Raw genomic sequence first — 15712 nt, forward strand, 5'->3', positions numbered from 1 at the left:
AGAGGGAAGCACTTCAGAGTTTTGATACAAAGATAGCACTCAAAAGGAAAGCACCAAAGATAATATTTTACCAAGTGAAATTTTTTATGTACACATAACTAAGCCAAGAAGCCCTATAAATAGAAAACCAAAAGCAAATTGGAAGTCCACGTGTCGTAAAAACAGATAGGCACCATAAAGAAGCTTTGCACATTGGGTGGCATCTTCACTTTATGGAGTGGATTTGACTCAACTTCACGAGGTTGAATAGAAACATTCTTGAAAAAGAAGCACATTGACAAAAACTACAGGAACCAAGGACAATTATTCAAGGAAAGAATAATTGTTGGCATTTAGATATCAGACAACACATTTTCTTATCTTTATCACTTTATCTTTTATCAGAGAAAAGCATTTCATGTTTTATTTCTTTGAATGGATAGGAGGAAAGATCCCATAATAGTCATTTTTGTTATCATCTCCGAAGTCTTCATCCCTATGATGTTGGGATGACGCAACTTCTGACTCTATATCCTCATCATCTAAGCCGTCCAGTTCAAGAATTTTCAAAACTTCTTCTTTCAAATTCTTTTTTTTTTTTTAACAGAAAGGGCTGGACTCGATTAAAGACAGGTTTTTCAGTCTTTTTGAATGGATCAAGGGCAGAGCAAGGTAACTCAGCAACAAGCTGCCTATCAGATAGGATTCTTCAGGCTTTGAAAGCTGATGACTTTAAATGATCAAGATGAAATTTACACGCAAGAGCCATAGATCCTTCATTGCTTCTTATGCCAATGATAATGATATTATACACTAATTTTGGGATCATATAAATCTTTCTGTGGGGATGTGCGTCCTTCCATGAGTGTGACAAGTCGAGGTGTAGGCTGAACATAAGTATGTGGAGTGAGGGTCTTCAAAATCATATGTGATTTGCAGGTGGACAGATGATTTGGTAATTGTATGGGAGTCCTGAACTCGAATCTTGACTCCTACCTGCAGTTGAGGTGGTTTGACACCTTCAGGAGCATGCCAGTGGGGATCAAATTTTCACACTTTTTGCATTGGCTTGGAAGAAACAAAAACTCTGCCTCTCTTTAGATGGCCAAAATTGGTGCTTACTGAGTGTAGCGCTATCTTGTTTAGATATCCGAATGTGAAGCTCTCTCAAGGTCCCCACCGCTTCCCCTTTTCCCAGTTCTCCTGGACGTGCTGTGTGGTCAATGCAAGTCCCGCATAGGTGAAGCTCTCTCAAAATTTTTACCGAGTGTAGTGCTTTAACGTCACGCTGCCGATCTGTTTATTATCCATTCAAAACTGGTACAGAACCTGAATTCCAGTATGAAATAAGTACGTATTACACTTTGTAGTTAAAAATTCAGACAAATGCCACTGATAAAAAGTTGGAGTCCGAGTCCGAATCCGGCACGTTTATGTCTACTGGGGCAATTGAGCTGCTAATACGTTTATGATATCTGTATATTTGTATAGTTCCATTAGTATGGCAAATTAAAAGAAATAGGAGGTCCTTGCTGTAGATGTTCATTCGTCTTTCCCATGTAGAGATCCGAAGAGCAATATACGGTACGATCATGGTCCAGCCTAGGTTTCGAAGACTGTTTTTGTTATGTGTATAAGAAAGGCATTGGCAACCAGCATACTATTCACAATCATTACTACCTAATCAAAACCGTCGTACGTACAATGCTAAGGTGGTGTTTATGTACATGGAGGGGCTTTTATGTACAATTGTAATAGGAAACATCATCCATATACTAGCTCCAGCAACAGTAATAAACCTCTTGTTATGGTGATGATACAACAACCATCAGAGAAAAATGCGGTCTAAATTAAGCATTCACCAACGGCATATCCCAGGTGACTCCATACGGCTTAGAGCAAGTACTTCCTCATACTTGGTAGCATATACGAAGCCCCATAACTGCATTACACAAAAGTATATGACTTCATAATATTTTCATCTATTTTCCTCGGAAACAATCGGAATTCATTACGAATACACACACGCACACATCCTTCAGAGAGAATTTGTGCATACCTCAACTTCTTTCACCTCAAAGTCTTCTGAGTTTGCAAGACAAGGATTCCCATAGGTTTCAGAGCATGAGCTTGATCCACTCAATCTGAGACCAAAAAAGCAAAAATTGACCAAAAGAGCAACAAAAGCAACAACCGATCAAAATTATAAATCACTTTATAAACAGGGATTGCTAAATAAGAAAAGAGTTTTACAAGGAAAAGAAAAAATATTAAAGAAACGAAGGCAAAATTCTCACAGCTCACTGTCCAAATATAGCGCAAAATGACCACCCCCGCCAATTGCTAAAAAGTCATTGGAGCACAATGTGAAATAGCGATTTGCACCTGCTTGTACATTTTGCAGTTAATTCTAGCATAATTAGTTTAATATTTTCCACTCAGGTATTTATAAAAGAAGAAGAAGAAGAAGAAAGAGAAGAGAACATAATATTTTAATACTTGCACAGTGGTTTTCCTCTCTTAAGATGGTTTCATGAATGATAAACTATACACATATTCCAAATGCAATACTCAAGCCTTCCCCAACAGAAAGAAAACAACCATCGTATAATATTTCAAATGGTATATTTAGCATTGAACATGGACCATACAATTGGTTCTGTGCAGTTGCTTATAGAATCAAAAGCGCCAGGACTGCCATTGGGCATTAGGACCCGAACCACATATAGTCCATAAAACTAAGAATATGAGAGTTAAAGAAAGCAATCACATAATACAAAAGCTACATCAGAAGAATGAAGGCTACGAAAAAAGTTTAACCTAATAGAAATTATAAGATTACATTGGTTCAAAACGCTCCACTACTACTACTACAACTACTATTGCTACTACTACTATATGTTGGACAGTGTGCTTTATACATTTTCAACATATTTAATGACAAGACGTATTTTAGTTACTCCCTCACAGAATATTTATTGCAAGCAAAAGTATTCAAGTTTCTATCTCTATCTAATATGAATAAGAAAAAAATTTTAAGGCATGAAAAGGAACAAGCCTGCCACCTAAATAAGTTGATGAAAAGTTAGAAACTTTATACCCTGGAAGTAAATAGATAAATTGGTACCTGTAGGGCGAAATATAACAGGATGGCCAGGTGTATTTGTGAAAACAAATGTATCATTTGTTCCCTGTTTAAAATGTCAGCATTATTACAACATACATAGAATGAAATCTTTGTAGATGAACTCAATAGACAAAATGCTTTTTAGCAGGACCTGATACTTCTTGTTTGTTGGTCTAAGAGGTGCCTCCACCAAGCCGCCAAAAACTGCATCTTTACGGTCTCCAACAACCTGTGAAAAAATAAAGTAGAAAATTTTTATTTGGAGAATATGCATATAGATGAACTATGAACTTAAAAACCAGCAAGTTTGATAACGAGTTACAGAAGCAATCCAAACAAATAATTAAGGCAATTGTTCATTATACTTTCCCAAACTGCATGAGCTCAAGGAATCTTGTTGATAATTGTTCAGTTTGTGTCACGTCCTGTTGCTTAATAGATGATTTGAACTTAACACGGTACTATAAACAAATTTAGTTGGTCTAAACATGGTGATATGGAAATTTGTTGAAATGAATGATGCTAATAGTTTGGTTAATAATTACCAGCAAACTGAGGCCCGGCCAAAGCATGCTTCTTCTGTATAGGGTTGACAATGATATGCCATGCCTCCATGTACTGCAGGACACGAGGAATACATTTGTACGATGTTGCATAGGAATGATAAAAAAAAACTTTCAAAAGATCTAACTGTAATGCTGCAAATGAATATTCATGTGTACCTATACAGCAACAACCATTTCCGTCCTTGAACAAGCGCTGGCATTGAAGCGTAAAGAGCAGTTCTAGTTATTTCTGTAAGAAGTAAAGACGGTTCAGAAATGTCTGGGTGATCAACCAAAGGCACAGGCGTTGGGGCTTTCTGCATAGGCCTCATCTCAACTCTAGTGAAGTTCGAATCATTTGCATCATCAACTTTCATGTCAGGGTTACCCTTGCGTTCTTGACTCCGATGCACACCAAATCTTGCAGCCTGGGACATAACTTTACTAAGCGACTGTTTCCCCTTAGAAAGCAAACTTTTCTTTCCAGCATTTCCTTTCATTGCGGAATCAGATGATGGGTTGCTCCTATCCATCTGATCATCAATCTGCTCATCTGAATTTTTATTAGTATCTCCAGACTCTGAAGACGACAATAGTGAGTAGAGGAATGCACTAAAGGAAGATGTGTCGGGCCCATCAACAACATTAGCGGGATTCTCTTCGCTGATTGATCCATTTTGACTTCTTTTGGAGTCATCCACATCTTCCTGCGGAAACAAGAAGTATCCAATCAAAGCTCAAACAACTACTTTTAAAGGCTAATTGACCACACAGAGTCCGATGTTTTCCAATAAATAACAAAATGCCTCCATACTCCTCCTAACCCAACTATAAATTGATCTTAGCTTTCCATGGACATGATTTTATCCAGAATTCAAGATTTTATCCAAAATTCCTAAGCTCCTAACCATTAGTATTGAATTTTGGTTGTAACATGCAATTCGGTTGCAAAAACTAATCAAAGCAAAATTGAAATCCCTAATAACAGAAGTCACTAAACAATCATATGTAGCTCCAGAAGAAAAGATCCAAGAAAACCCATAATCCAAGTTAAAGACAGAGATTCAGCATGAACTGGGTTTGCAGACAAATGATCAGAAGACTAAATACCACAAAACAACAAACCATTTATATCATAAAACCCAAAAAAAAAAAACCCAGAAAGCATTTCGAGAGAGAGAGAGAGAGAGAGAGAGAGAGAGAGAGAGAGAGAGGACTTACAGAGAGAGGAGGAGGAGGAGAGGGTTTGGAGGGTTTGTCAGAAATGGGGTTGAGGAAGACAGTGGTGAGATCAGATACAAAGTGAGCAGCCTTGCTCCGAAACGACCGTGGCCTACCCATCTCTTCCTTTGACATCTATAATCTATCCAACCAATCAACCATCATCTCTATCAATCATCTGACTGACTCCATTGATTCTGAGTCAGACCAAATACTCCCGATTTCTTGATTTTCCTTTTTTCCGACCAGTTCGTCAAAGGGTCGATCCAAAAAGAAGGAAACTTTGAGCTTTTATCTGAATCAAGGAAAAGGGTTTTCTAGATTGACGAATAAAAGACGGGTAGAGGAAAGAGTGAGCTCGAAGCTAATCAGCTATGGCCTTTCTTTTTCGTACTTTGTTGGGGTCGCTGGTCTGGTGGCGACTCACCTACGAAAAGGCTAAGAAGTACGCTAGCAGTACAATTTTGATAAAAATGACAATAGTTAGAATAACAACAAGGACTTCATGGCCCAATGGATAAGGCGCTGGTCTACGAAACCAGAGATTCTGGGTTCGATCCCCAGTGAAGTCGGTTTCTATGTTTTTATTCAAATTTTTATGGTTTGCTTTCATATGCGGTGTTTCGTTGACTTGAAGCATCGTCGGCTTTTATGGACAGACGTGGTAGACAGCTTCACATACTACGCGACACGGCAGAAAACAAAAGAAAACTACGAGAAATCCCTCGAAGAAGATGTGGCATATCATACATTGGCTGTATTTGTGGAAAAAAAATATTTAAATATCTTACTTTCATTTTAACTAAAATTCAAGCTTTTTGTAATGAAACCTCATATTTGACAGATTGTGCAGTGGTAGTTAACAAATTTAAGACAATATTGGTGTTGAAGTGGGCCTTCGGCCCGTCTCTATGATAATTTTCACATGGTATAAGAGACAAGGAGCGTGCCTGTACTGCCACGTGATGGGTAAGTCCCGTTAACCCCGCATGAGGATGGTGGGTCCATTGCCCCGCTCGTAGGGTGAATTCTCTTGACTCCGCGTGGTTGATGATGTGTGGATCTTCCATGTGTGACCCACTAATTGGGTCCCCATGTGAGGAGACGTGGTGAAATATCCACATCGACATAATCTATGAAAAAAATAGACTTTAAATATCTTGATCCTATTTCAACTAATACTGAGGTTTTTTGTGATAAAGCCCACACGTAGATATGGTAATTAACAAGATAGGTGGTAATTGTGCATATGGTAATTACCAATACACCTAACGTGTTGTGCATGTGATAATTACTAAGTTGGAAACAGTATCAGTGTTGTTGGTAGTGAGCCTTCGGCCCCTCTTACTGATAATTCTACAACATCTGGAAACATGGGGAGACATCCGTAAGGTAAAACATTAAACTTCCATGGTCATTAGTACCCTGATATTCTCTAAAATGTCAAGTTGGTTTGTTGAACCTTATCTTCTCTTCTTCCAGAAATTTGAGTTGAAAAATTCAAGATTTACAAGAGGAAGCTTGATGTTTTGATCATTTCTCTTACTATCAAACAAGTGTGTGACCATTACATGTCTCATACATAGGATTTGAAGGCTGACAAAGATAATGAGTTCCTCAAACTACTGAGACAAACAACCAAAAGCTTGACCTTCCCTTAGAAATACTTTGAGAAGGTTCTTCGACTGGCCATCAACAAGCTTGGTACAGACGGAGGAGTGCTTACTAGAGTTCTTACCACTCGGGCTGAGGTGACTTGCAGCGCATCAAAGAAGAATACTACGAGAGGAACACCGTTCATTTGGACCATGCAATTGTCAAGGACACTTCCGGGGACTATGAGAAGTTTCTTGTGGAACTAATCGAATATGCAGATGCTTGAGTAGCGCTACTGATCCCATAAGGGTTACTATTGAGAAATAATCTTTTCATTGATTTGGAAATAATTTTACAATCTGTATATATACAAGTATTTCCACCAATAAGACAAAACCATCACATTCTAACAAACTAAACAACTATAACAAACTATACAATATCTAAGAGATATATTTTACATCTGCATTTACATTTGTACTCTTAATATCCCCCCTCAAACTGATTTGAGGTTGTCGAATAGCCAATTTGTCCCTGAGAAATAGAAACCTGGACTTAGGCTGTGAAATCCCGTTCCTGGATTTCATTATTATAATCTACGTATTGGTATTATAGAGATTTTATATTATTTTTCGGGAAATTAATTATTTAAAATCCGTAGATCATTCGAGATCACAATTCATATTGTTGAATAGATATCGAGATCAAGAATGCAGAGGCAAAACCGTTTGCGAGTCCGGATTATAACGATATAGTTATAGACGTCTGAAGTTGTTGCTAAAAAAACAATGAAAAAAGAAGAAAAAGCCACGGGAGTGGCTGAAAGAAAAAAAAGGAAAGAAGGCCACGGGAGTGGCGAGACAAAGGAAAAAAAAAAGAAGGGAACATACCCCCTCTCCTCCCTAAAAACCATGGACCCATGCACACACATACCATCCCGTCGACCCGGTTAATTCCAGTGGATTTCTAGCCATTTTCAGGCGAATTTCACCCAATCATCACCTGGAATCACCACCACACTCATTCTCCTTCGATATTCATTCAAGATTGGACGAAAATTGGGTTGAATTTGGTGAAACTCGCACCAATGGGTGCGAGGGTTCCTTGTCTTCAATCCGCCATTTTGGAAACGATTTCCTTCGATCTCCACCGCCATTGGACTCCCCTTGAGCCCTGGAAAAAAGTCCAATCAGTTGTAGGGGTGACGAAACACCAAGGAGGCAAAATTGAAGCACATCCAATTACTAGGGTTTCGGCGAGTTCGTCATGAATTGAGGTGTTTCTTGGCCAAATTGGCCTTATTCACATGTATGAAACTTACTCTACTCATTGAGATCTTCAATTCTGTAAATTTTGGTAATTTTTAAAAATAGTGGAATTTTTCGGCGAGTTGGGACGGCCGACCGCCACCCGCTTGAGGTGACACACCCCGTCCCAAAGAAGGGCGTGCTGGCCGTCACGTGAGTGTGACGTAACCATTTACACAGTTCGGAAGCTTAAAAAATACAATTACTATAATGAAACACCCGAGGGGGGTCCTACTTTTGTGACTTCTGTCAGAACACCACTGGATTCCTCGTAGCCACCAAAGCTCTGCTAACTAGAACCTGGAGGGGTGCAAAACAAAATTGAGTGGGTCAGTACAACAAAGTTTTTCGAAAACATTTCCTTTAAAACATTTCTAGTCCCTCGCTGTAAAACCCGTATACTTTCCCAGAAAATAACATAATAATATATAAACATATATATATATATATATATATCATCAAAAGCTCAAATTATAATCCTTCAACGCTTTTCAGAAAGAATATGCCATGCCAAGCCATATGCCAAAATATAATGTGAATGCATCAATATAATTCAGGTGAAATAATAAATCAACCGGAGACCCTACAGTGGTCCTGTACGGCTGATTCTATAGCTCAATATCCCATCGAGCCGGAGTCACCAACTGTGACCTGTACGGCCCTGCCGGAGTCACCAACTGTGACCTGTACGGCACTACACTGCACATAAGTCGGAACTACCTATAGTAGTCTGTACAACTAAGATGGTGAAATAATACGCTCTAGTGCTTCTCTCATTAATCATCTGTGCACATAATCTAAGGTCACCTACCAGTCGGAACCCCTCTAATGGTCTGTACGACTGGCATGTCGGAACCACCTCTAGTGGTCTGTACGACTAGCATGTCGGAACCACCTCTAGTGGTCTGTACGACTAGCATCTACTTGGATCCAAGGTGAGCGCGTGATGCAGGGTGAATAACATAAGCACTAACACCAAGGGTGCAGGTTACGAGCTCTCAACATAATTCACATCATCATTCATTCATATAAACCATATAAACTCACCTGTGCGTCCACAGCACCAATTCACACACACATATATATATATATATATATGCATCAATATCAATTCATATCATTTATAATATGCATCATGGCAATTGAAAACATACTTTCATATAAATTCAATTTCTGGGACAATTAATAGTATATAGGTAATACGAAAAACAAAAACTGCCCACTCACCTGAAGTTCGCCCAACAACTCCCTAGCACCATACATCAAGGCGTCGTGACGATCAGCGCCTAGAACGATAATCAAATCCAACCTCAGAATTCATATCGATAGAATATATAACTTATATAAGACACGTCACTACGTAGTTCGATCCGGAAGATCTGCAACTCAGATTTCAAATCCATAACTTTCAAAGGTCCACAATATACCTCTAGGACATCATCCTAAAATTTCATTACCATCCAACGGTCGAATCTCCGTCAATTGTCAAAACCAAGTGACGGTTAACATTCTATTTTATGAACTTACAACTCTAATTCCGAAGGATCCGTGAATCAGATTCCCGATCCGTAAGTTCCTATAATCCTCAAATATTACGTATTACAACGTATCAAAGTTTGGTGACGATCCGACGGTTGGATTGTAAATTCACATTTTCATCTAACCACGAATTAAAACGAACTTAGGTTCAATTACTCAATTTACGTCCATCAATTATCAAAACTGAACCTAGAACCTTAAACACATGCTAAGAATGACATTGGCGGCCCATTGGCCACGCGCCGCCGCATGGACCGCCGCGGGTGGCGGTTGGCCGCCCTGGCTCGCCGGAAAATCCAACTATTTCCAAAAATTCTCAAAAAATACAGAATCGAAGATCTCAGTGAGTAGAGAAACTTTCATACCTGTGGCCAATGCCAATTTGGCCTGGAAACACTTCAAATTCATCAAATTCCGTGCGGACCCTAGAATTGGGTGAGTTCCAATTCGACCTTCAAATCAACTCCACCGTCCAAATCAAAGCTTGGGCTTTGTTCCAGGTCCTAAGGGAATACTAATGGTGTTAGTAATTGAAAGAAAACATTTCAAGATTTGAAGAATTTGGACAAGAAGGTCGCGGCACCCGTGTGGGTGTTCTTCGCGAAATCACCACGAAATTTCATGATTTTTTGGGTGAAACATGAAGAGGGAAGGCCTAGGTGTTGATTGGAAGTGGTACCTTGATCCAATTTGGGAGAAATCCGGTGAAAATCGCCGGAATTTGGGTGTGGGTGTCGCGGTAAACGGGTTAGGGGAAAACCCGTTTTCTAATCTTCTCTCCTCCGCTTCTCGCCCTCTCTCCTTTCCTCCTTTCCTCTGTTCCGATTGGTCGGCTTCTCCCTCTCTCAATCCCTCTTGATGTCTTCTTCTCTCTTGTCCCGATTGGGCATTTCTGCCCAATCTCCTTCTTCTGTTTCTTCCTCTCACGCACACACACACACAAAAACCTTCTTTCACTTATATTTATTTATTTTTGTTTTCCTTACATCCAAGCCATCCATTTAATTCTTCATTAAATCTGGGCCATCCAAATTTTAATAATAAAATTTATAAAATGCCCAAACTTCAAACTTTAAAATCTTTTTCGTTATAACTCCAAATAACGAACCATCTGCGCCCACGCGTCCGTAGCGACGAGTATTACAAGGATATGTCAAGAAAACAAATCTTAGATGGCACGACATAATGATTAACCTCGAATAATGCGCGTGCCTCAAAGGGCATTTTTGTAAAATCCTTTATTAAAACTTAAAAAATTCTTAAAATCAGGGACGAACTGTCACATGAGGCGGTGGCCTGGCCAGTGGGCCGACGATGTCCTTTTAAGTTCAATTAGATGCTCTAATTTCATAATTGATATTCGTATGATGGAGTTTGATTGTTTGAACTTAGTTTCATTACGATACATCACTTGACCTTTATATGAATCAATGATTCGTCCGTTGGATTATCACCAAACTTTAATACATTATAGTATGTAATATTTGAGGATAACTGGAACCGACGAATCGGAAATCCAACGTACGGATCTTCCCAAATTATATTTCTAAGTTAGTAAAATTAATTGTTAACCGCCACCCAATTTTAGTAATTGGCAGAGATCCGACCGTCGGATCGTGTTGAAATTTTATTATGTTGTTCTTTGAGCATAATGTGGACCTTAGGAAGTTATGGATCCGGAATCCGATGTGCAGATCTATTGGATCAAATGATGTAGCGTTTGTGGATCCTACTGTTGATTGAGAATTGACTTTTGGTCAACATGTCTCGAAACTTTCTAAATAATAAATTAGTACTATGGAAGGCTAAGTAAAATCTAGTGGGACCACATTGGTTTGAGAGTGACTTGAATATATGTGATATAGCTATTACCTTGATTTCTTATATTAAAATCATCTGTGAATATGATATGGGTTATAAATGAAATTCTATTGAAATGTGAGTTATATATATATACACACACACACACATACCATAGACCTATGTTTATTGAATGTGAATTCTATTGAAGTGTTATTTTTATTTCTGGCCATCGATCTATTTTCATTAAGTATGATTTGACTTGTGCTTTGGAAATATGGTTTGTATTGTATGATTGGATTGATGTGATGAAATGTGAGGGCTAGTAGTGGACCGTTAATCTATTGTCATGGGGTTTGTTACTTAGACACTTGTTTCACATCTTGTTTCTTTATTTCACTTTTTGTGTCATTCAGCCCTTCTAAATTAAGTACTTGGTTCTTGTATTGTTTCTTCAAGCCGTTGTTGTATCCCTTGGTCTTCCACTCGATTATGTTGAGTGATGGTCCGGAATCGTATCCTGGTTCTGATTTCGTTGAGTGATGGTCTGGAATCCCTTCGATTCTGCGATTCTGTTGAGTGATGGTTCGAAATCGTACCCTGGCTCGGATTCCGTTGAGTGATGGTCTGAAATCCTTTCTATTCTGCGATTCCGTTGAGTGATGGTCCGAAATCGTATCCAGTTTGTATTCCATTGGGTGGTTCTATATGCATGGTACTCCGCGATTCCGTTGAGTGATGGTCCGGAATCTCTTTTACTCCGTGATTCCGTTGAGTGATGGTTCGGAATCGTATCCTAAGTTGATTCCATTGAGTGGTTCGGAATCCCTTTGGTGACTTGGCTCATTGGATTTGATTTTAGCTTCAGAGATGTAGGTTTTGGCCAAACTGTGTTGCTCTAGCCTTGCATATCAGTGTGTTGTATGGGTTATTATTTGGTGTGATTATTGGATGTTGTTAGATGTAATTGTTATGATTATGATATATCATTGAGCAATATGGCTATAGATTATTATTGCGCCTTGTCGATTGTTCCTTAAGATGTTGCACGCTTTGAATTGTGCATTATGTTGAAATATGGCAGTTTATGTGATGAATATTCGAATGTAGTGAAAAGTTGAACTACGAATGGCTTGATCCCTATTGAGGGTACGTAGGCAGTCTAACGAAGAGGTTAGATGCAGCCATAAAGTATACGCAAAACTATTATGCATCTGGATCTTGAATTATATTTTGTTCATATCTAAAAGGCGGGGTATGTTGAGTTACGGGCATTTAGGGACGTCACGTGTCGATCTTGGACGTATGTTGAGATCAGGGTGTGACATAGGCAGAGCTTTAGTATAAATGTCAGCCACTTGATCCTGAGAACAAGCAAAATGCAGAGAAATATCTAGTGCTAAAACTTTTTCACGAATGTAGTGGTAGTCTATTTCAACATGCTTAGTCCAAGCATGAAAAATGGGATTTTTGGCTGGAGAAATAACTAAGATATTATTACACCATAGCTTTGGATTACAAGGCAATTGAAAACCAATGTTAACAAGAATTTTGTAGATCCATGTTAGTTATGCAGTAGTGTTAGCCAATGACCTATACGCAGCCTTTGTGGAGGATTTTTCCACTGTAGATTGCTTCTTGGCACTTTAACTGATAATGGAGTTGCCCAAAAACATACAGAAACCACTAGTGGACTTTCTATCAAGAGCACAACCTGCCCAATCAGCATCTGAATAGGCATTTATACTTGGTGATGAAGGACTTTTAGAAAACCAAAGACCACAATCAATGGAACCTTTAAGATACCTTAGGATTCGCTTGACTGCTTGAAGATGAGAGATTCTAAGACAATGTATATATTGGCAAACAAGATTCACTGCAAATGAGATATCTGGCCTAGTCCATGTAAGATATTGTAGAACCCCAACAAGAGATTGATATTCAGTAGGATTATCCAAGAGTGGAGAAATGTGATCAAGTTTGGATGTGCTAAGTGGAGTAACACATGGTTTTGCACCATCCATTTTAGCCTTATGCAATAGATCCATAATATATTTTGTTTGAGAGATGAAGATGCCCTTGGAAGACCGTTTAACTTCAATGCCAAGAAAGTAGTGTAAGGAACCAAGATCTTTGATTGGAAAGAGGGAACTCAACTGATCAATAACTTGCTTGTAAGCTTGAGGAGAAGGACCAGTGACAAGAATGTAATCAACATAGACAAGAATGAATACCAAGTGAGGATCTTTCTTGACAAATAATGAATGATCTGATTAGGAACCCACAAAGCCAAAAGAGAGTAATGCACCATTCAGCTTTTCATACCAAGCTCTAGGAGCTTGTTTGAGTCCATACAAGGACTTATGCAATCTGCACACATAATTAGGTTGTGTAGAGTCCTCAAATCTAGGAGGCTGTTGCATGAAGGCAGATTCTAAAAGGTTACCATGTAGAAAAGCATTGCTCACATCAAGTTGGTTGAGTAACCAATCATATTGAGCAACCAAGGTGAGAAGAAGTCGAATTGTTACAGGTTTAGCAACTGGACTGAAGGTTTCAGTGTAGTTTAACCCTTCTTGTTAATGGAGCCCCTTGGCAATAAGCCTAGCCTTGTACCTGTCTATGGAACCATCAGGCTTGCTTTTTGAGATGGAGAAGAAGGAACCACAGACTAAATACCAGTATTGAGAAGAGCATTGAACTCTTCTTGCATTGTTTTTCTCTAGTGTTGATATTTGGATGTTTGCTGATAGGTAGATGGAACATAATCAACACTGAGATGAGAAGGGAGTAGATGTTTGGTGGTATTGAAGGCTTTAGGCTTGAAGATACCAGAGTTTGCATTGGATGAATGTTGATATTTGGAGGTGTAGTGTGATGGGTTGAAATAGTATTGGGTGAATTAGAGATAGGAGATGAGACCTGAGAATGAGATGTTGGATTTAAAGTTGGTAGGTGAGGATGAACTGAGGTGAATGTTAGAGTAGAGGGGGTAGTATGGGATGGTGAGGAAGAGATAATTTTGGAAGTGTTTGAAGGTAATGGAGATGGTTTATGAAAAGGAAAATTTTTCTCATAAAAAAAATGCCTGGATATGTAGATTCTATGAGAGATAAGATCCAGACACTTATACTCTTTATGGTTTAAAATGTACCCTACGAAAACACAGTGTCTGCTCTTTGGTTCTAACTTGGATTTAGTGCAGGGTTTTAACCAGGGGAAGCAACTACAACCAAACACTTTGAGAAAAGTATACTCTAGAGCTTTTTGGAACAATGATTCCCAAGGAGATAGTTTGGTGACAATGGGCATTATGTTGATCAGATAAATGGCTGTAAAGAAAGCATGAACCCAATATTGATGTGGAACCTTTGAAACTGTCAATAAAGTTCTGGTAGTCTTAACAAAGTATTTGTGCTTGCACTCAGCACATCCATTTTGTTCTAGAGTGTAAGGACAACTAAGTTGATGTGTAATATCATGAGCTAGTAAAAACTGAGAAAACTTTGAACTCAAGAATTCACCACCAGAATCTGAGCATATAGAAATAATTTTGGTACCCAACTAATTTTCAATTAGAGCTTTGAATTGAACAAATGTAGGAAATACATCATATTTAAACTGTAATGGATAAAACCAAGAGTACTTGGTATAGTCATCGACAAAGATCACATAGTATCTAAAACCATGAACAGAAGGAACAGGAGCTGGTCCCCAGACATCTATGTGAAGAAGCTCTAATGGCTTGCTTGTAGTACAATATACAGAGACAAAAGGAAGCTTAGAAATTTTTCTTACAGCATAATCTGAGCAGAAAGCTTTATTGCTAGTACTAGACACAGAAATACAGGAATTTGAGACCAACTTATTTAAGATTTTGACAGAGGGATGGCCAAGTCTTTGATGCCAAAGATCCTTAGAAGCCTTTGTATCAGCAACAAAAGATTTGTGATTACCAGCAACAAAAGATGATGCATGAAGTGGGTAGAATCCTTCATAGTGAAGTGAAAATGATAAAGATGCATGGAACACCAGTTGTCAAGAAGAAATTGATTTGCAGAAAGCAAATTTTTCTTTAAATTAGGTACATGCAGAACATTGTTCAACTTAAAACGATGAGTACTTGTATTTAAGATAGAAGAACCAAAGTGAAAAATGGGCAAACCTTTGCCATCACCAATGTAAACCTGTTCAGGACCATGATAAGCCTCAGGATTTTGAAGATTGGTGCAGTTGTTGGTCATGTGTGAGCTAGCTCCAGAATCGACAAGCCAAGTAGGTGCAGAAGATGTAGATCTAGTATTTGCAACCATAGCAGAATGAGATGAAGAACTAGTGTAGCTCGAATTCATGCGTTGTGGACATTCAATTGCTTTATGATCATAGTGGCGGCAGATTTGACAAGGAGTTCGTTTTCCAGAGAAATTGGAGAAAGACCGACCACCACGATGAAAACGTTGATTGTTTTGTCGATAGCTATTGTGCTGTGAGTTGCCTCCGAAATTACTCCTGCCTTGATAATTTCTAGGGTTTGAAGAATTGCCATGGTCGTGAGAATAATTCTGAGAACGGCCTTGAGAGAAATTAGGTGAAGAGGT

The 15712-nt window shown here is 38.7% G+C and overlaps 1 protein-coding gene and 1 non-coding gene across 4 annotated transcripts; one reads left to right on the forward strand and one right to left on the reverse strand.

Moving 5' to 3' along the window:
• Positions 1 to 1624: 1624 nt before the first annotated feature.
• Positions 1625 to 10235, reverse strand: LOC103431652 (uncharacterized). Of its 3 annotated transcripts, XM_070813288.1 has the most exons (10): positions 9994 to 10235; positions 9680 to 9817; positions 9003 to 9061; positions 3829 to 4358; positions 3652 to 3724; positions 3258 to 3335; positions 3107 to 3170; positions 2277 to 2364; positions 2039 to 2123; positions 1625 to 1921 (listed from the first exon to the last, which is right to left on the reverse strand). In XM_070813288.1, the coding sequence occupies exons 2-10, from the start codon at positions 9720 to 9722 to the stop codon at positions 1838 to 1840; spliced, it is 1104 nt and encodes a 367-aa protein (XP_070669389.1). In that variant the 5' UTR covers positions 9723 to 9817; positions 9994 to 10235; the 3' UTR covers positions 1625 to 1837. The 3 variants fall into 3 exon arrangements, 2 of the variants coding, with proteins under 2 accessions (XP_070669389.1, XP_008368049.3); XR_011575865.1 differs by lacking the exons at positions 9003 to 9061; positions 9680 to 9817; positions 9994 to 10235 and adding an exon at positions 4873 to 5341 and having other exon boundaries at positions 2277 to 2389; XM_008369827.4 differs by lacking the exons at positions 9003 to 9061; positions 9680 to 9817; positions 9994 to 10235 and adding an exon at positions 4873 to 5409.
• Positions 5372 to 5444, forward strand: TRNAR-ACG (transfer RNA arginine (anticodon ACG)). Its single transcript has one exon. It is a non-coding gene; the product is annotated as a tRNA-Arg (tRNA).
• Positions 10236 to 15712: the final 5477 nt, after the last annotated feature.

The sequence above is a fragment of the Malus domestica genome, chromosome 15 (assembly GCF_042453785.1).
Source record: "Malus domestica chromosome 15, GDT2T_hap1".
Classification (NCBI taxonomy): Eukaryota; Viridiplantae; Streptophyta; class Magnoliopsida; order Rosales; family Rosaceae; genus Malus; species Malus domestica.

Excerpts from the sequence above, each read along its gene's own strand:
- LOC103431652 (XM_008369827.4), bottom strand. The coding sequence starts at position 5,007 with ATGTCAAAGGAAGAGATGGGTAGGCCACGGTCGTTTCGGAGCAAGGCT. Across the intron at positions 3,725-3,828 it reads AAATGGTTGTTGCTGTATAG|TACATGGAGGCATGGCATAT; the intron begins GTACACATGAAT and ends CGTGTCCTGCAG. Across the intron at positions 3,336-3,651 it reads GGCCGGGCCTCAGTTTGCTG|GTTGTTGGAGACCGTAAAGA; the intron begins GTAATTATTAAC and ends ATTTTTTCACAG.